Source organism: Sphaerodactylus townsendi, linkage group LG03, assembly GCF_021028975.2.
Source record: "Sphaerodactylus townsendi isolate TG3544 linkage group LG03, MPM_Stown_v2.3, whole genome shotgun sequence".
Classification (NCBI taxonomy): domain Eukaryota; kingdom Metazoa; phylum Chordata; class Lepidosauria; order Squamata; family Sphaerodactylidae; genus Sphaerodactylus; species Sphaerodactylus townsendi.
The window spans coordinates 45,014,557-45,036,022 of record NC_059427.1 but is presented as its reverse complement, the minus strand read 5'-3'; the positions used below and the strand labels follow the sequence as shown (position 1 = coordinate 45,036,022).

At 42.4% G+C, this 21,466-nt stretch overlaps 1 protein-coding gene across 1 annotated transcript; it reads left to right on the top strand.

Annotated features, from left to right (window-relative positions):
* The first annotated feature begins 2,138 nt into the window (after positions 1-2,138).
* Positions 2,139-19,820, top strand: OXTR (oxytocin receptor). The gene is given in 4 exon segments (XM_048492048.1): positions 2,139-2,280; positions 2,659-3,707; positions 3,710-3,955; positions 19,406-19,820. Coding segments are annotated over 3 exon segments (1,176 nt in total). The 5' UTR covers positions 2,139-2,280; positions 2,659-3,025; the 3' UTR covers positions 19,654-19,820.
* Positions 19,821-21,466: the final 1,646 nt, after the last annotated feature.

The following is a 21,466-nucleotide window of genomic DNA, read 5'->3' as shown; positions in this document are numbered from 1 at the left end:
AAAGCTACTTTTCATTAGTGCTTGACATTCTTTTATGCAGTCTGATTATCAACACAAAAGGAGAGTAATTAAACTGCAGCTCCATCCCAGGCTAACAGATGGGGCTTTCCCTCAAAGTTTTTACCACAGAACTAAATTGTTACTATAAGAAATCAGCATCTCGTCTATTCACTGCAAAGAGGATCCATATGCCTCACGCTTTGTCAGACGATGAGGACAGGGGGGTGGGCGGGAGATAAAAGAGATCAGATTAGTGAAAGAAGGGCCGAAATCTAGGCTGGGATGAAATAAGTAACCATTGATGCCTTCTTGAACAAGGATTTTGAAGAAAATTCTAAATTCTAAATTAAACACTTAAGAAGGCCCACCACTCCAGTGGTAGCTCCAACATGCACTTAATGAGAACCAAAGCAGCCAGTTACCTTTGAGCACACAAGAACCAAACAAAACTATCCCCAGAACTGCTTTTGGTAAGTTCAATCCGTGAGAACCTACAAGGAGGCACAAACACAACATCTCTCCTTCTAAATGTGCCTAAGATTTTGCTGAGATGATCAACGTCCTGCCCATAAGCACCCAACTCACCCCAACTGTGCAAAGCATGAACTGATCCCTGAGAGTCTCTAATAAAAAAATCTGTTTTGGAATGATTTGAAGAAAAATGAAATTAAAAAAGTGTCCGTCTCGATAAAGATGGGCTAGGAAGATCCAGCTCAAATCCCAACCCAGTCCTGAAGTTCACTGGTGGTCTTTTTGTTCTTTCTCAACCTAATTTCTTCCCATGAAAGGCAGTTCTGTTTATCAGTGCTGGAACGATGAGTGGTTGATAGGTGTGATAACTATTTAAACAAGCACTGTTGTCAGGATTAGTTAGTTGTGGATAAACCTTTGCTTTTATTCCTTTTCATTTACATGCTGTCACTGTGAGCCTTTTATTTTGCCCATATTTCATTGTTGTGTAGGGTTACCAATCTCCAGGTGGTGGCTGGGGATCTCCTGAGATTACATCAGTTTCCCTGGAGAAAATGGCTGGCAACTTTATTGTTGATGTTCTCGAGACTCTTGTTTCTGATAATGGCATTTTTGGCTATTATATTCCACTTATACTACAAAACAGCACAGTAGTCATTCATTGAAGTGATACTATTTCCAACTACTTTTGTTAACTATTCAGAAATTCCCAGACCCAAGCACAAACAATGTTCAAGGAACCTAGTAATAGTGCTAGTTTGAAATGTTAGATTTGAAATCGTTACATTGTTTCATGACCAGAACCATTCTCAATTGCATCGTCTCCTTCGAAGAGGTTGTGTTCTCACATACTTGTTCACCAACAAGAGTCTGAAAAGTAACATTATACTTTATTTATAACACACCCTGAGATTCAAGGTGGGTTAGACAATATAAAAAGATACTGTATGAGGCAGCTCACGGAAACGCTCCAAAGTACCTTGATTTTTTCTGAAGAAGTCAAGTGTAAATTCTATTCTTGTGAGAAGATTGATTTAAAATTCCTTTTTGGAAGGGAAGTAGTTAAATCCTTATATAACTTCAACATCACATTTTTTCATCCCAATGCTCTGACTCCAACTAATGTAGTCTCATTCAGAGGGATTCTCATGCTAGGTTGAATAGCGTAATTGAGATTTGAGTAGCTGATCCCACCAAGTGCCACCACAACATATTTTGAGATGTCCTCTCATATTCAAAAGGAGAAGGTTGTCCTGTAATGCAAAGCAGGGTGGATTTACAACCACTTCCTGGTTTGTATGATAAAATCAAGTAAAACTCTAATTTTGGACTCAGGAAACAAATTTTACAAGTTTTTGCATCCCTGTATAATTTTGCCACACATCTTGGGGAGATAACTGTGCTGCACTCTTCACAATTAAAGTAATGTAGACGGCTAAATTCTAGTTAAGGGAGACTTCACTCTGGTCTACTGATCTTGCTAGTTTACTTGGCTGGGGAATGAAGAGGTGGCCTATTGTGCCACCTAATGGATAAGACTAAACCTGGCACTACATAGAGGCAAGCAATATATTTTGCTCATGAATGACTCTGAAAGCTGACGGCAACCCCTGTTCCTCCTCCCCTTTCCTCCTCTCTGTCCTCCTGAATTCATTTGTGAGCAAACTTGTGGAGCAGTTAGATGTATCACTGGGACTAAAAACTCACCTGAAATTCTTGGATAATCTCCTTTGGACAAGATTAGCCTTCCATATTCCATTGCAGCTGAATGAAAGAATCCTTCGACCCAGGAGTTTTTTTAGAAGAAAGGTATGCACTAAAGGTTAGAGGAAAGAATTCCTTTGCAACTGGGAAAGCAAAGATATGTGCCATGTGTGTATGTGTGTATAACTGCTGGCTGTTCGGGGGATAGGTGGTAGGGTCTTTATCTTCTTTATCTGCATGCAGTGATTTTTTTAAAAAAATATATGCAGATGCTAGAATAAACACTGCAGCTCCACAGGGACTCCGGCAGCCAATGAGCAGTGCTTCAGCATTGCTTTAAAGTAAACTGTAACAAAATGTGGAAATGAATGAAACCCTCTTCAGTGAATGAGTGCCTAGGTGGGTTTAGGAGGGAGATGGGGATGAACAGTAGCATGGTTTTCTGGTAAAGCTCCTTGTTTTGTTTGTCTGTGATTGGAGCAGAAGCCCTGGGGGAACACCTCAACTTGTTGGGAGGATAACAGCACAGAGCTGGATGCTCAGACCTTTCCGGCATCCGACCTTCATCGGGAAAGCTGAGTCTGCAGAAGAAAGGAGAAACTGAAAACTCAGCCATCCTTCCATGTGAAAAACAAGTAAAGGACACAAACTCCACAGTGCATGGACTGGATTAAGAAGTATACAAGGTAAACCCCCAAATGGGACTAGAAGACTTTACAGGAAAAGGAACCAAGAACTGAAAGACCTGGTTCCCACAGGGGAGAGGCTGTAAAGAGGACTGCAGTGCACTGAAGGAGGCTCCTGTCTCAGATCCACTCAGCCAAAGGCACTGGATGGAAAGGAGTTTGCAATGGATTCTTCATGCTTACTGGGCAATGATTTGTGCTCTTATTATAACAGCTCCCTGAGCAACTCCACTATGGAGAATCAAACATGTCAGACGAACCGAACCAAACAGATCAGGAATGAGGAAGTTGCCAAGGTGGAGGTGGCCGTGCTCTGCCTCATCTTCTTCCTCGCCCTAACTGGGAACCTGTGCGTACTGCTGGCCATCCATACGACCCGCCACAAACATTCCCGCATGTATTTCTTCATGAAGCACCTGAGCATTGCTGACCTGGCCGTGGCCATTTTCCAGGTCTTCCCTCAGCTCATTTGGGACATCACTTTCCGGTTCTATGGGCCCGATTACCTCTGCAGGGTGATCAAATACCTGCAGGTGGTGGGAATGTTTGCTTCGACTTACATGCTCTTGTTGATGTCCCTGGATCGGTGCTTAGCCATCTGTCAGCCCTTGAGATCTTTACACAGGAGGTCTGACCGGTTGTCCGTTCTCCTCACCTGGATTGTGTGTCTTCTGTTCAGCCTTCCGCAGCTCCAGATATTTTCCATGAGGGATGTGGGCAATGGGGAGATAGACTGCTGGGCAAATTTCATCAAGCCTTGGGGTTCCAAAGCCTACATCACCTGGATGACCTTGACTGTCGCGGCGATTATCCCTGTGTTCATAACGAGGTTCTGTTATGGTCTGACTTAGCTTCACAATCTGTTTAGTCAAAGTGAAGTCGAAAATCGTCCACTTAGACAAACATGACTCTGACCTCTAGCCATCCTCACAGGGGCACCCTCTCCAGGGTCAGCAGTGTGAAACTCATTTCCAAAGCAAAGATCCGGACTGTGAAAATGACCTTCATCATAGTCTTAGCTTTCATTCTGTGCTGGACTCCTTTTTTCATTGTGCAGATGTGGATTGCATGGGATGCTAATGCACCAAAAGAAGGTACAGTAAGTCCCCTTTCCTAGGTCTGTACAACTTCATGCCGTAACTGTAGAGAATTTCCACACAATAATTTATTTAAAATATGGATGTATTTCTAAATGAACTCATTATCAGGATAGTTAGTCTGCAGTGGAAGAGATAACAGCAATATAAGGGTTGGACAGATATTTCAGCTAGAAAAGTCAGGTAGCATTATTTAAGTGGTCCAGTTAGATTTGAGTCCAATTACAATTCAGAGAGTGATTCAATAATAAAAGTTCTGGCCTCCTCGCATAACTGCAACACCGCTACTTCTCTGACAATTATTTCATGGGATGAGAGCAAAAGATCACCTACAAAGGCCGGTAACAGGGTAGGAGTGCATGAACGAGAGATGTGCTGCTTTTAGACATCTTGAGCATTATCTATTTGACCCTGGTCAGATTATCTGATGCCTTTCCCCCTTACCATCTTGTCTGTCAAATGTGACATTTGGAAACTTCCGAAATGGTATGGTAGGACAGGAAAATAAGTAAGGAATAAAGAAAATGCACATGCATTTAGAATATTAGAAAACTGTTTCTTTTATGGTAGTAATGTCTGTGAGCCTCTTGTGTGAGAGGAAGTCTCCTCATGCCAGAGGAAAGCACCATAATTCATGGGTCCAGGATCCAGCCTTAAGGTCTTACATGTATAGCTTCAGCAAAGTCACTCTGGTCAACTGTGAAGGCATACTTAGTACAGGGATGATCTTGTTCCGTTTCGTAATGTTGGGACTTTGTGAGGGAGCCAGAGGCATTTTGTGAATGTGTGGCCAGGTTGTCAATAGTGACTGATGAGTTCAGAGCTGATTAGTAGGCTAATAAGGAACTGCTTTCCAGGTCAGAGATGGGGTTGCCACATGGGTTTTAAGTAAAGACAAATGTATAGCAACAGCATTCTTTGGTAAAAAGTGCAGTTACCAATGTTCTGATTCTCGTCTGCTTCTAAGCTGCTTCCAACTTGCTCATAATGGGGAGGTTGAAGTTCTCTCCAAGTGCACAAATGTTGAGCAGGACTTGCTGAGGGAATATGACTGGATTCATTTCTTTGCACCTTTACATTGCCTCCCTCCATTATGGAGAAGGTTTATTTCAAACTTGTCCCTCTGGTGCAGGGGTAGGGAACCCAGAACCGTTTTCCAGATAACGGTCCTGAACTATTATCCCCATTCAGTTTCTACCAGCATGGCCAATTGGCCATGCTGACAGAGGCTGATGGGAATTGTAGTTCCTGAACATCTGGAGAGCCGCAGGTTCCCTACCCCTGCTCTGGTGGATTCTGCATGGGCCAAAAACAGCAGTGTGAAAATGGTGTGAAAACGGTGTAAAATGGTTTAAAAGGGTTTACACCATTTTCACACTGCTGTTTTTGGCGTTTCACCCCATCTTCAGTTTTCAGTTCCAAATGAGAGAAGCAGGGAAGAGACAGTGGTCGCATTGCAAAGCACTAGTTTTTAACCTGAGTAGTTTGAGGACCTTTTCAACCACTTCAGCCTTAGGCATATAGCATGCAGATTTCAGTAAGTAAAATCAGTCCTGCAACAGATTGGATTAGTGGGTTTCACCCATGCAGGCTCATGACTTAACAGGTATAACATCACGGGGTGAACTTTCATATCATACCTTGCACATCCAATCACTTCTCTTTCCTCTCTATATATTTTCATGGACACTGCAGTCTGGAGACCAGAAATATGTTGTGCTTTATAGTCTGAAATTCTTCATAGGAAACTAGGATTTGTATTAAAAATTGTGCTACTTAGTAATAAGGACTTAGTAATAAGGACTACTTAGGGTTACTTAGTAATAAGGACTTCTGAACTTGGCTACTTAGTAATAAGGGCTACTTAGTAATAAGGACTTCTGAACTGGGGAAAAAGGTGTAGTCTGGCATTTTTATACCCCCAATGAAACGCTGTGTCTGCTGGCCATTATGGGTTTTCTGGGCTGTATGGTCATGGTCTGGTAGTTTTAGTTCCTTCACCTGTATTTATGGTTGGCATCTTCAAAGGCAGGTCATGGTAAGATATGTTTCTCTCCATGGCACACTGTGTCTACCTCTCATACATTTATCTTCCTTTCAAATGGAAAAATGGGCCAAATATTTAACATAACACTGATCGATTTTTGGCATCATGTGCTATTTTTTTTTTGAAGAACTGGATCTGGGCCACAGATTGGTCATTTTTAGACTAGGGGGATCCCCCATGTTCCTTCCTGTCTTATTTTGTAAGCTTAGTAACAGCTTTCATGGGCATAGCTTCAAATATAAAAGCTAAGTGCCAGGAATCCTTAAGGACCTTATTACATAGGTCTAAGCGGTCATGGCTGGAAACTGTACAAACTGTGTTCTGATTCCTGCCTTCCTGCCTTTCTTCCACACTCAGGAGTCTACAAGTTAAAGCAAAGGAATTGCACAGTGAAGGGATGTTTAACACTTTCTCATACTACCATTTTCAGTTCAAAATTATCCCACCAGCATTTTGTGGAGGGGAAAGGGAACAATGACTGTTATCCCATGTCTAGTTTGATTCTCATAATCTATGCTCTCCAGTGGTTCATGAATTTGGGCCATAGAAACCCAGATTCAAGTCTCTGCTCAGCAATGGAGCTCACATGGGAGAGACCTTGGGCAAGTCACTATTTCTCAGCAGAGCCTACCTCACAGGATTGCTGTGAAAATGCTACGTACACCATGCCATAAATGTTACAAGGCAGAATATAAATGTGATGAAATAAGTCACAGTAACATTTAAATGTGATGAAACAGAGGACCCATCTTTGTCGGCAGGTGCTGACAATTCTTTGAACCTCTTGTCTATGCCAGTGGTAATTCAGGCATGGTAAATCCAGTGACAGCAGCTATTTTTCTACTCAAGAATAGTAGGAGACAATGCAGGTCAGGGGTCACCCCAGACAAATATTTCATTAATGTACGGCTGAAAACTGCTACGACTAGAATCAACGGGCCATTGTGGGTTTTCTTGGCTGTGAGGTAATGGGCTGGTTGTTTTGCTCCTAATGTTTCACTTGCATCTATGTCTGGCATCTTCAGAGGTATGTGACAGTAAGATGTGCTTCTGTCTGTAGCATAGTGTAGAGTGAGTGTGTCCTGGGGTTTATGCTTTGTCCATCTCACAGGTAGGTGTGTTTGAATGTGTGAGTTTTTATTAACATTGAAATGTTTATATTCTGCTTTTTTTCCCCAGTGGGAATTCCCAAAAGGATTACAACATCATTTTTCTTGCCTCCATTTTACCATCAACAACCCTGTGAGTGACAGTAGTAGAAGAAGCTACCTAGGGAGGTGATCAGCTCCTCCTCACTGTCAGTCTTTAAGCAGCGGTTGGACAACCACTTGTCTGGGATGCTCTAGGCTGATCCTGCATTGAGCAGGGTGTTGGGCTAGATGACCTGTATGGCCCCTTCCAATTCTATGATTCTATGATAGGCCCAAGGTTACCAGCGATCTCATTTATAGCTGAACAAGGATTTCAACCTGGCCTTATACTTTATCTGCTGCCCACACACCCCTATTGGTGGACAGTGAGAACCTGGCAACCCAACCACTTCATCATACTGACTCCTGATAAGTTTCTGAAAAATCTGTGTACTTCAACACCATTTTTATTGTTGAATAGCAGCTGACCAGGATGGTCCAGGCTATGATCTCATGAAATTTCAGTATCTAAGCAGGATAGGGCCTGGTTAGTATTTGGATGAGAGCTCAACAAGGAAGTCCAGGGTTGCCACCCAGGGCAGGCAATGGGAAAGCACTTCTGAACCTTTTTTTGACTTAAAAACTCTATCAGGTCACCATTAGTTGGCTGTGACTTGATGTCTCTTTCCACCGGCAGCTGTGGGGCCTCAACTTAGATTGTTGTCATAGTAGAAAGAGGCGGAAAGGATTTAACTCATCTAACCAACATATCTCTGAGCTCCCCTCAGAACTTCTGTTCACCTTTCTGGGTGGGGTTTGGGGGGTAGGGTGGGGGGCACACACAGGTTACAGTACATGCTGGTAGAAGCTTAAAAAACTGGAGGTTCCCATAGGCTCTATTTAAAAATCAAAAACATGTCAGAGATCTAGTCATACATCTTCGTTCATCTTTTTTTTCCTGGTTTGACCCTTCACTTGCTGGTGAAAGTGGAAAGTAGTTCAGTTAGTTGGACAGACATAGCCCCATTTGCTCTAATCAACACATCACCTTGGCCACACTGGGCAACTGCATGTCATGATTGGGTAATTCTACTGATAAAGATGAAATGATTCAGTCTTATGTTTGTGGTGTAATGGTAAGAGGATTAGGATCTGAGAAACCCACATTTGAATTCCAGCTCTGCCATAGAAGCTCTCAGGGTGGTGCTGGGTCCCTGTCTCTTTGTAAACCTAATCTACCTCATTGCATTGTTGTTAGGAAGATAAAATAGAGGAGGGCAGAAGAGGAGTTTGGATTTATACCCTCCCCTTCTCTCCTATAAGGAAACTCAAAGGGGCTTACAAAACACCTTTCCCTTACTCTCCCCACAACAGACTCCTCGTGAAGCAGGTGGGGCTGAGAGAGTTCTGACAGAAGTGTGACAATCCCAAGGTCACCTAGCAGGCTTAATGTGTAGAAGCAGGGAAACAAGTCCAGTTCACCAGATAAGAGTCTGATACTCAGGTGGAGGAGTAGAAAATCCAACCAACCGCATTAGAGTCTGCTGCTCTTAGCCACTATACCATGCTGGCTCTCGTGTTGTAAGCTGGTTTGCAGAGGCGTAGTGCCAAAGGGATGGGGGGGGGGTGCGTGACGTACTTGTTGTGTGCCCCTGCAGAGGTGTTCTGGGTGTGTTCTGGGGACAGGGTGGGAAGGGGTGCTCTGGTGGCAGGATGGGGTGTTCCGGGGGTGGTCAGGGGCTTGGAGGGGCACAGGGCGCACGCACACACTGGGGGCAATTCCTCCTCGCTCTGTCCCTACTGGTTTGGGTTTCCATTGGAGATAGTGATGTGGTATCAATATGTACACACATCAGCATATTTGTACTAAACTTGATTTGGCCCATCCAAATCAATGAATCTTTGCCATTTTATGCAATTATTGCTTTAACATCCCAGGAAAGATAGAGGATTTTTGTGACAATTACCTGAAATGATTATGTGGATGTTCTGCTTTCTGGTCAGAAAGACAAAGGTATTTTTGAGGAAGAGCCTGGTGAAGTTCAAAAACCTTCGCATACCCTCTAATGAAAAGGGATTTCACAAAAGTCACTTTGTCCATAAAAGGAAACAAAAATAAGAGAAAATAAAAGCAGTAGGTGGGAAAGGGGAGGGAAGAGATGCTACTGTGTCTCTCAGCAGGGGCAATAGCAAAATGAAACATGAGGAAGAAGCTCATTTAGAAAAAAACTTTAAATAGTCTAGATAGATATATCAGAGTAAGAGAATGGGGCTGGTTGGCTCTGTGATCTTTTGTGAGGGCAAAAGTGCTTGAGATTACATCACTTTCAGTTCTTATGTTCTCATGGTCCCTTATGAGCCAAACAAATTTATAAGATAGTTGCCAAACCTAATATGTCTTTGGATATTTTTCTTACCACCTATTCCCATAGCGGATAAGGACAGAGGAAAAATAAATGAAACTCTAATTATGTTGGTGACCTTCACACTGAAAAATGCCGGTGACAGATTGAGAACAAGAAACATCCTACTTTAGTTTAAGGGGGGAAATAGACAAAAATCCTTTTTGGAATACCTGTTCCCAAACTCTGATGTCCAAGGACATTGTCAAGTGTACACTCCAAGGTGTGCGAAAGGATCAACATCTTAGATACTGAGTTGTGTTTAGCATGGCAGCCTGCTGTTTTAGTAACTTCCTGCTAAAATTGGCTGGTTCACGGATGCATTGACATCGCTTAATTACATACCAGTCGATGGCTCACAGTTGTGGATTAAGGGAAGTGCTTGTTCTTGTGTCAGCTTTTTAAAAGATGCTCCGTCCTTTCTGGAGAAGAACCTGGTGACTGTACTCTTTTCCACAGTGGAATTCAGAGAGCAATCCTAAGCAGGTCTATTTGGAAATAAGTCCTATTTCTGTGGTGGTGAACCTTTGGCACTCCAGATGTTATGGACTACAATTCCCATCAGCCCCTGCCAATTGGCCATGCTGGCAGGGGCTGCTGGGAATAGTCCATTACATCTGGAGTGCCAAAGGTTCACCACCACTGTCCTATTTTATTCAGTGGAGTAAAGTGTTCTTGGGATTGCAGCACTAGCAACAATCAAACATGATTTTGCCACCCAAAGGCAGACAGACACGTAGAGAGAAGGGCTGACAGGTCCTCCCAGCCAGTGACTACATATGGGAGGCTGAGCTGGGAAACACCTGAAGATTTGAGAATGGAGCGTGGGGAGAACAGGGACCTCAGTGGGGTACAATACCATAGAGTCCACCCTCCAAAGCAGCCATTTTCTCAAGGGGAATTCCAAGGTCCCACCTGGAAGATAAGCTGTAATTCTGGGGAATCCCCAGATCCCACCTGGAAGTGGGCATCCCTATGAGAGAGTTGAAATAAGTTTGTTTAAAAACTTAAGTAAGATTGCTAGTTAATCAATCCGATCATTCAATGGGATGCTCATGGACATAACAAAACATTCTGCAGGATTACACAAAGGGATCCCATGCCCCAAATTTCAGATGAAACAGGAGAAAGCATCCTATTTCTATTGACAATTACATTTCTTATTTATTTGTGGCTCAGGAAAGCTTATAAACCAGAATGAAAAAACACAATCTAATGTCGATAATTGGAATCCACAAATAATTCTCTTCCCAGCAGAAAACACTTGCAATTTACACCTCATTAAAAGCCCTGGAAAGGAGCCACGTGGTGTAGTGGTTAAGTGCTTGCACTGCCACTCACATGGTCAGGAGTTCAAGCCCACTGTGGGTCAGATATCCTGGCATCTGGCTCATGGTCAACTCAGCCATCCACCATTTCTTAGTCGGTAAATGAGTACCTAGGGTCATTAATACCAGGGCCATTATGCAGAGAAAGGTTACAGTGAATTACCTCTGACTCTCTCGTGCCTTGATAACCCTATGGATGACTTGACAACACTTTCCACCATCATCCATCTAACTTTGCTGCACTCGGGTGTTTCCTGCATTTTCTGCCAACCTCGTATCATTACTTGGCCAGAAGAAAATATTCTTCAACTAGTAGGGTGCAGCCAGGTAAGGAGGGTGGGACAACAAGGTTATCTCCCCTCTTCCATTTTTTAAAAAATGAAGTTTTACAGCTGTACAGATATCCACAGGTTCAAAACAGCACATCAGATCTTCCCAGGTCCAAAACAGCCATTTCCTCCTGTCATCGTTCTCTGTCAATTGGAGATCAATTGTAATTCCAGGAGATTTCAGACCTCACCTGGAAGTTGGCAACTCTACATATGAGTCTTTTTGACAGCTCTGTACTAGAAAATACCTGGAGATTAGGGAGAGGAGTCTGGGGAGGGTGAGTTTGGGGAGGGGAGGGACCTCACCTGGAGGTCCCACCTGGAAGCTGGCATCCCTGACCCTCACCACCCACAAGCATGTAACAATGGTGTTAGAAAACAGATGCTGTGTACATATGAGAAATAATAAGGACAATTCTGTTTGGTGGGGTAGACAGACAAAATGTTTGAGATGAGCAGCAGCATTCCTTTCAGGCATAGTAGTCTACCCCTTCCACACCAGCTGCCTAGGAAAAATCAATAGGACAACTGTCAGTTCTGAAGGTTTATAATGGTTGGATTGTTGTTGTTTTTATCCCAACTGTCCTGACTAAAGCCAGGTTCAGAGTGGCTGATAACTTGGAATTACAATTAAAATCATAAATATTATATAAATATTTAAAACATTATTGGGAGTGAAAGAATTTATTATATTTATCAGCTGCGTGTGGCTGGGGTGAGACTGAGCAATCATTTCTGATTGCTCAGACTGAGACCTAAAACAGAGATGAACAAATGGCTGATCAGCATCCAAACACAGCAGATATTTTATGAAACTGCAAATCCGGCTGTGATGTAACAGAAAGCCCTTGCCAGAGTTTTTCAAGGCCCCTTAAACTTTCACAAAATATAATTTCCCATAAAACCTCCCCTAGCCCTTTAGTAGTTTCTCTCCAGCTGATCACACTGGCCTAAAAAGGTAACACCCTCAGAAGAAAAAAGGCTTTAAAATGCTTCCTTAATTGCAGTCTGATGTTGGGAGTCAAAGAACGGCTTATTGTTATTGTTAAGCGTGTTCTTACAGATCTTTTTTCTCAGATAGCCAAAAAGCCGCCACATGACCTTTGTGTGTGTTTGTTTGTGTATATGTGATGGTTCTGATAATGGGGAAACAAGATGCTGGTTGGTGTGTCAGCTAACTGACCAGGAAAAGGCTCCAAATGGTCCACATTGTGGCCAGAGGAAACTGATGTAACATGATGATAAACCTATCATTTGCAAGCTCTTGTAAATATTCATCTAACCAGTGACTAAACTTCACTCTTTGGAAGAAACTAGGGTTTTTCAGAAAGATACATTTTTTTTGTTTTAATCCCACCCTTGCTCCAAGGAGTTCAGAACAGTGCATGTAGTTCTCCTCTCCTCCGTTATACCCCAACAAAAATCCTGTAAGGTTAGTTAGGCTGAATTTTCTTGTACGGTTGCTTATAGGCTTGGAGGAAAATGCCCTGCTCCTTAATAGGAGATAATGGGCAGATGAAGCTTTTATGGTATGGTGGAATCTAGCATCGCCTGGTTGACGACATTCTATCGAAACTGAAAGCATTTTTTTCCCTCCAAGCCTGTTGGCAATCACATTCTGCACAACACAAATAAAATGTCTTCAGGACTTTTTTTAAAAGCCTTTTAAGGGGGAATTCTGCAGTTTTCTCCCAAAAATGTTTGGAAGATGCTTTATTTTTACTCAAAATGGACTTTTCCGAAAACGCTAAACTAGCGACTTTTCCTCCTGAAGTTATTTTGAAAACATTTCCTGCTTGCTGTGTAGAGCGCAGGAAACATTTTTCCCATCTGACTCATATTGAGTCTTTGAAGATATCTTATTGAAAACAAATAAAAACAACAAAAGAGAGAGGAAAAATGACATCTGTGCAGAATCAGCAGTCAAAATCAACTTTATTCATATACTTTCCACACTGAAATGGTAGGCAGAGGAGCTGCTAGCAGAGGAAACTTCTGTGGGAACATTCTGCAAATGGCAGGTGGCTCTGAAGCAGCAGAAAATGGTGGGCACAAGCAGCTCAGAAACGAAAGTGAGAGCTGGTGAGTGAAGGGAGCGGACAAAAGAAACATTTACCCCAAAATGCTTCCCCCCCCACACTATGCAGACAAAAAAAAGCCAAAAGAGTTCTTTTTAAAAATTATCTGCAAGATGTTTTATTTGTGTTGTGTTGTGTGTCGAGCCCTTCGGGGAAGAGGCGGCCTATAAATCTAAAATATAAATAAAATAAAAAATAAATGGGCCCTACTCAGTGACCTTCACAGTGGCTTGAACATGTGTCTCCCTGGTTCTAGTTTAATTATACACAGCTTTTAGGCAATTTCTTGGTTTACCGTAAAAAGAGCACTGATACATCAGACCAGTTGCCCATCTAATCCAGCATCCTGTCTCACTGTGATCAATCAGAGGGCTGACAACAAGGCCAAGGCTTTCCCCGATGTTATCACTTAATGTGGAGGCTTACTTTGGTTTTATTTTGCAAGTACAAAAACTGATTTATAATTTTATATATATAAATATAATATATATATAATATATATATATATATATATATATATATAATATATATATATATAAAATATAATATATAAAATATAATATATAATATATATATATAAAAATATATATATATAAGCGAATTCCACTCACTGACTCACTCGCCAATGTAACTCAAAAATCGCTGAACCTACGCACTTGAAATTTGGCATGCCAGCTCCTCCTGTGCCCGAGGCGCTAAATAAGGATGTGCCCGAGGCGCTAAATAAGGATTTCCAAAAATATTGACTTCAACTTGAGATATTAGCTATTTACTGTTTTTCCTATTCATCTCTGCCTATCTGCCTCAACATTTCATGGATGACAGTTGAGCACCAAGGCACTTCAGCTGGCTTCCCAGTTCCTCTGATGAGTCACTCACTCTAACAGTGATTGGTACTCCACATTTACATCTACAGCTTCCTGTCACGGGACTTTTCCGTGACCGCCACGTTGCTGTTCTAACTCCACTATCCCCATCGACCAGTTGTGGTACTGCCCACCAAACAACAGGCACGCTTGATCCACTGGTGCGATGTCTTAAATACACACAGCAACTTACACATTGCATTACACACAGACAGCGCCAGAAAGCTGCTGCAAAATATGCAAAACCCACCCCGCCATTCCACAGGCATGCTGTGAGGAAACAAGCTACATGTCACCCCTCAGTTCACAAACACACTGTACAGAACTATGCTGACTATCACTCTGAAATTCACAGAGACACCACTCTCACCAACACGTAGCAAACCACAGGTGCCCTGCTATCCAACAGCAACCTGGTCCTTCTGCTGCAACCGCTACAGGGGGACTCAACAAATTCATGCAGACGCTGTGATCACCAACATGTAGCGATTCACAGGGGCCCTGTCTAACATTGCGCTCCTCAGCACATAGGAACCTGTTCCTTCTGCTGAAACTGCTAAAGGGAGAACATGCTCCACTGCTGTGCCACCTGCCTTCTAACACAGCACTCCTCAACACATAGGCTGTGCTGAAGCATGCGCACTGTCACCCCAAAATTCACACACAGCCTGTGTGGGAGCATGCTGAATGTCACCCTCGGGACAACAGACAAGTGAAAGAGAGCAATTTCATGCCAACATTCAAAGTGCACCGATAGGTCTACTACAGGATAGGAAGCCTCAAACCCAGATTCCAGCACCATGACTGTACCATGGATCACACAGGAGGTATCGAGGCCCTAAGTAGGATGCTCCAAGATATTACTGGCCACAACCGTCTTATGGATGGAGTTCTTTGAATTTCTTTTGGGTGGAGTATTTTGCATTTCTGCATACCACTTTTCTCAACTCCCCGTAGTGAAGCACCCTGCTAGTACTAATATATAAAAGAAGTATTCAAAGAAATTGGTCCAAATAGGTGACATAATAAAGGGAAATGGCATTAAAATCACAGTCCTAAGTACTGGACAGTAATTTCTACAGAATTTAACTTTTAACCCAACAACATCAACATTCCCATAAATTATTTTTTACATTTTTTACAATCTATATATAAAAATATGCCCCCATCTTTGGATATTTAAATACAGAGACTGGAGCCATGGACAAACAAGTCAGAGGTTTCTACTAAAAGCCCCAAGTTTGCAGAAAAATCTGAAATCTAAAGGAAATATATTAGAGGGTTAAAACCAGAGGTGGGATCCAACCAGTTCTCACCACTTCTCTAGAAGTGGTTACTAATTTTTTCTGAGTGCCGAGAAGGGGTTACTAAAGCAACCTCCTTGCCCAATAGGGACTGAAGGTGCGTGTGTGTGGCAGCACCACTGTTTGAATCCCACCACCATCGTAACCTGTTATTAAAATTTTTGGATCCCACCACTGGTTAAAACCAGTTGTGGGATTCAGCAAATTCGCACCACTTCGGCAGAACTGGTTGTTAAAATAGTGCTTGTAAATAAACAGTTGTTAAATTATTTAAATTCCACCACCAGAACCGGTTGTTAAATTATTGAATCCCACCACTGGTTAAAATCCTCCTAAATTATGGAAGCAGCACCTGTAGCTTTTAGAAAGTGATGCCTTCAGGGCCTGATGTTAGGAAACAACAACAGTACCAGCATTCAAGCCTTGCTTTTAGTCAGCAAAAGATGAGGACAGGAACAGGGCCTTTTGGACATCACTGCACCCAGGCTCAGCAGCAACCACCACGCATCTTGCTGCCAAGTGACTTACTTGTCTCACCTGGGCCTGGTTGGCTGCTTATGTTTAACAGCAGCCATCCCATCAAAACCATTGTGGTGTTGTAATTAAAGTTTCAGATTACGATCTGGAAGACCCAGATTCATATCCCCATTCTGCTGTGGAAGCTCACTGGAAGATCTTCAACTAATCCCATACACTTAGCCTAATATACCTCAGAGGGCAGTTGTGAGGGTAAAATGGAAGACGGAATGATGTTTTGAATCTCTATAGTGGAGAAAATAAATAACATATAACTGAAGATGGGGGAGCACATAAATGTAGTTGGCGGTTGGGTGAGAAGGAGAGAAGGAAGCAAGGAAAGTTAGTGATATCAGAGCTGCCAAGAGGAGGCAGAGAAGAAATAGTGTAGGGAGGAGGAATACAGGGAAAAGTGAGATGTCCACATAAGTCCTTGCTGTTCCCCATCATGCAACTGAGCCTTGCCTGGCTGGCACTAAACAACTGGGCCCACCTCAGCTGACACTGCACAACTGGGTCCAGCCTAGAGATTGGTGCCACAGACCTTGGCCATAGTTTTCGTGTAGAGGGTCTGCCAGGGAGTCAGAAGTGCAAGCTGAACACAAAAGGACAAATAAAGGTAGGTTGTCTGGTGGATGAGAAAAAGAGAAATAATCAGGAAAAGGGGAGAGGCTGTGGAGGCTTTTTGTAAAGGAAAAATGAGATGCCTTCCACAAGTCCATGTAGGTGCCCTGCTTCTATTATATTACGTCTCTCCTATCCCAATTCCACGAAATGTACTATAAAACAACTGTAAAGCTTTGTCAATAGATAGCAGGATATGAAGCTGCCTCCGTCCCTTAGACTGTATTTGTCAGGATATTACAATATTTTGCTCAGTTATGTGACTTAGTGTAATAAAAATGTGTGACTGAATTATTTGATTCTGGCAATAATGGGAATAAAAACTCTTTCTCTTAAGGGAGGAACTACCAACTTCTATATTTTCAAAGGAAGATACTCCCTTTTTGTGTCTTCATCCCAGAATCCTCTGGGCATCTCAAAATCTATCTTCTATACATAACCCTATAATCTAAATAAATTTCCACACAAATGTTTTGTTCCTTGTTGGCTTGCTTACAGCAGTGCTTTTCAGGGAGCATTCACATGATATCATTCTAAGTTTGTCCTGCTTTAGTGTTTTCTGTGTCTTGTGAGATGAGTCCCAGGATTTTTTTTAAAAAAACTTGTACTCCATGGCAAATTATAATATGCATTAAACAAACAAAAGCCAAGAAATGCTGATTACTCTAAATACTAACAGTAGTGGATGCTTAGGGTTTTTCTTACAGTGCACCAAGCCTCACCATTCTTTTGGTTGCAACTTCTCTTAATATCCACCGCTTTGTTGAAATATTATTCTTTGTGTCATTTTTATCCCTAGTTGCCAAAATGAAGGCTGCAGACATAACCCCAAAGGCCACACCTTTATCAATGCCATTAACTGATCTGCAGGTGAATAATAGTTAGTAAACCCAGTGGTGGGATCCAAAAATTTTAGTAACAGGTTCCCATGGTGATGGGATTCAAACTGTGGCGTAGCACCAATGGGGCTGGGCGGGGCACGACAGGGGTGTGGCCGGGCATTCCGGGGGTGGGGCATTCCTGGGCAGGGCTGTGGCAAAGACGCAGCCACTGCGCTGGTCCTTGGGCGGGAAACGAATGCACGCAGGCACAGGCTGCCACGCACACCGGTGCACCTCCTGCTAGACTGCTTCAAGTTCTGCGCGCCACTGCTGAGAGGAGGGTGTAACTAAGGCAAAAATCACATGGCAAAATCACCAGTTAGTAACTCCCTCTCGGCACACGCAAATAATTAGTAACCTACTTTCAGGAACCTGTGAGAACCTGCTGGATCCCATCTCTGAGTAAACCTAACTGTGATGAGTATAACATGCTCCATGCTCTGTGCTTCCCTTATGGTTGGTGGAGCTTCTTCACAGTATTACACATCCAGTACATACATTCAGTCTGGAAATGATGGCTATGCAGATAAAAAGGGAGATCTGGCAATGTGTGTGTATGAAAATCAAAAAAGTGATAGTAGCAATAGAAAACAATGGCCAAACTTGGGGAGGAGAAAGGAGCAGTGAGTAAAAGTTTGGGGGTAGTGGATGGAAAGCTTTCAAAGTTGTGGGAAACCTAACTTTCTAAACCTGGTTTCTCTACAGGCCAAATGAGGGTTTACTTCTAAAGTCTTAATATCTGGAAAGAACTGATTTTGTGCATTAAGTGAAACATCTGGAAATTCATGCCTAAAAATGATATGGGATAGTCTGCCAGTTTTCTCTCAACAGTAAAACTGAATTAGGCACAGTGGGATTACTAACAATTTATTTTTGAATGAGTAAAGAAGTTGGTAAATTTAATGGATGTAGGCAAAACCTTTTTTTCTGAAGAGGCTGCAAAATATTATTTCCTCACACTTGAACACGCAGTGGCTTCCTCTCTTCTGTGTAATTTTTTTCTAAGTTGTCCCTCAGGAAATAAAACAGTTTGAGTTCAGTGTTAAGGTGCGGTTGAGCGCCACCAATTCAAAAGGCAGGGCGGAGATGTTCATTCAAGCTGCTGCCCAAAAACAACAGCCAATCAGAACGCGGGATACTGGGGATGTTTGTGCATGTGAAGATAGATTTGCGGTGTACATACAAAAAGGCCTGGGAATGTGCAAAACACACTGCAGTATTTCCTCCTGGTCTTCACTTGATTCCTTCACAGAAACAGGCAGCCATGCAAAGGGAGAAACCAGGATAAAATAAACCCAGATTGTAAGACACTGATTGTAGCCCAGTATATTAGTGCTGTGTGGAAATAGCCTGAGTGCCACAAAAATTCTGTTTACTTACCTTGTTGGATTTACTAAAGCATACTATGTTCTGACCTCACACCTACCACACATTATTTCATTCCATCTGTCTTTCTGTTGCCATTGCCTGTGCCATATTGTCACAAAGAGTAAGGGTTGCCAACTTCCAGGTAGCAACTGGAGATCTCCTGCTATTCCAGTTGACCTCCAGACAACCAAGATCAGTTCCACTTGAGAAAATGGCTGCTTTGGAAAGTGGACAGTATGGCATTATGCCCTGCTAAGGTCTGTCCGCTCTCCAAATCCTGCCCTCCTGAAACTCCACCCCCAAAATATCAAGATATTTCCCAGTTCAGAGCTGGCAAACTTAGGTAGATTCCGCATGGGCCAAAAACAGTGATGTGAAAACAGTGTAAAAGGGTTTACATCGTTTTCACAACGCTATTTTTGGCCCATGCGGAATCCGCCTTAGTAAAAGTTGCAATTTGTTAAACATTTTTCCCTGACTCTCATGACCTTGGGAGCATTGGTAATTTCTGTTTTACTGAAAATTCACAGAACTGCAGAGTATTTATTTCCTTCTTAATTATTCTCTTGAACAGCATTGCCATTCATAATAACTATGCTGCTGGCGAGTTTGAACAGTTGTTGCAACCCTTGGATCTACATGCTTTTCACGGGTCATCTTTTCCATGACCTTTTGCACCGATTCGTCTGTTGCTCCTCCCACTATTTAAAATCACGACAAGGATGTGACCTCAGCGTCAGCAAGAAAAGCAACTCCTCCACATTTGTCCTGAGTCTCAAGAGCTCCAGCCAGAGAAGCTTCACACAACCATCCACAGCATGAAGGACAACCTAGGTCTCCATGAAGTGCATCACAGTCAGCTGGGTGAACTGATTTCAGTATGTGTGTGTTTATGGATGTAAAGCAATGGCAAATGGTGTTTGGATGTAAATACATATATACATACATATATATTATATACAAAATATATTAAAATGTGTGTATGTAAATGTGCAGGATATTCATTATTTAACTGAAAAACAGGATAACGGGAAAACTGTTGTAGTCTAAAGAATATTTCACATAAAGGCTTGGATTCCTCATCCTGTGAAGAGAAGGAGGGAGTTGTTGATTTCCTTCTCCCACTGCAGAACTCCAATTGAAGAAGAAGAGTAGGTTTGTACACCCTACTTTTCTCTAGCTTAAGAATATCAAAGCAGCTTACAATCACCTTTTCTTCCCCTCCCCACAACAGACACCTTGTGAGGTAGGTGGAACTGCGAGAATTCTGAGAAAATTATGACTAGCCCAAGGTCACCCAGAAGGCTTCATGTGGAAGAGGGGAATCAAACCTGATTCTCCAGATTAAAGCCTGCTGCTCTTAACCACTATGTCATGCTGACCACTTCATGGTGAGCCAGGTCCCTCAGAAGCAGCATTTTGGGATCATTTAGGCTATAATGGGAGGGGGACATGAGGAAGGATGGAAGTCCTTTTCATTGGCAGTAATTGACCATGGGATCATCTAAGCCAGGGGTAGGGAACCTGCGGCTCTCCAGATGTTTAGGAACTACAATTCCCATCAGCCTCTGTCAGCATGGCCAATTATCTAAGCCAATAAATAATTTACAGCAAGCTTGCTATGCTTTTACAAGCACAGGTCAGTGAAGTCCCAAATCAGTCAAGACACACATGCTCAAAGAAGGGAGAAGAGCTTTCCTATTTGAGAGGTAGTGGAGCACTAGCCAGATGGAATTGGTCATTTTTCATGCCAGACCACATGCGCAGCAGAATCATATGGCACAGCTGTTTGCCGGGGGCGGGGGCATGGAGGGGAAGGGCTGTCTGTCCTTTTCCTTTACCTGGGCTAATAACTGCTTGGTAGGAGTCATTTTTATTGGGAATGGTGAGGATGGAGCATTAAGCCCTTCCTGCGGCTATTTTAAATAAAATTAAAGATGATGAGGGATCTGGTCATAGAACTTTCACATGAAGTTTAGTTGTGCCCCATATATGAGTCTGTGTCAGTTGTTTATTTTTTAATCTACATTTCAGCAAGTTCTAATGTTTGTATTCTTCAACTAGTTTAGGGTGGGAAACACATTTAAAAATTAATGAATAATGCTATTTGTGCTGAGATTGTGATCTGTTTAAAAGGAGTACCCGACAATGGCCAAAATAGTTATGAAAATGCAGGGCTGGCTCCATGGTGTCTCAGTGTACTGTAATCAACTCAGTAGGACTGGATTCAGAAACCTTTCTTTTAAGCCTTTTCTTTTTCAGAGAATGGACGTTTGTGTGAATATTGTTTAAGAGCGAAGCTTGTGTAAGCTTACTTACTCAAGAAAATGCACTGAAGAGGTTGGGCCAAAGCACAGAACCACAGATGTATTTTATGGACCTGCATCAAAATGAAAAGACTATCCCAGTGATTCTGAAGAATTCACAGTGACTTGTGGGAGTTGTAACTCCACCAATTAATAATATGAATGTCCGTAGGGCTTCTTTACATATCAATGCAACTTTTTCATTTTTGAAAGATTCTTATGACACATAGACCTAGCTGGATTGATTGTAGGGGAAGATCGGACTCAGTTCAAGTGACGGCAGAATTAAATCTGAGTATAAATCATTTGATGGCTACTTTCAAAAAGCT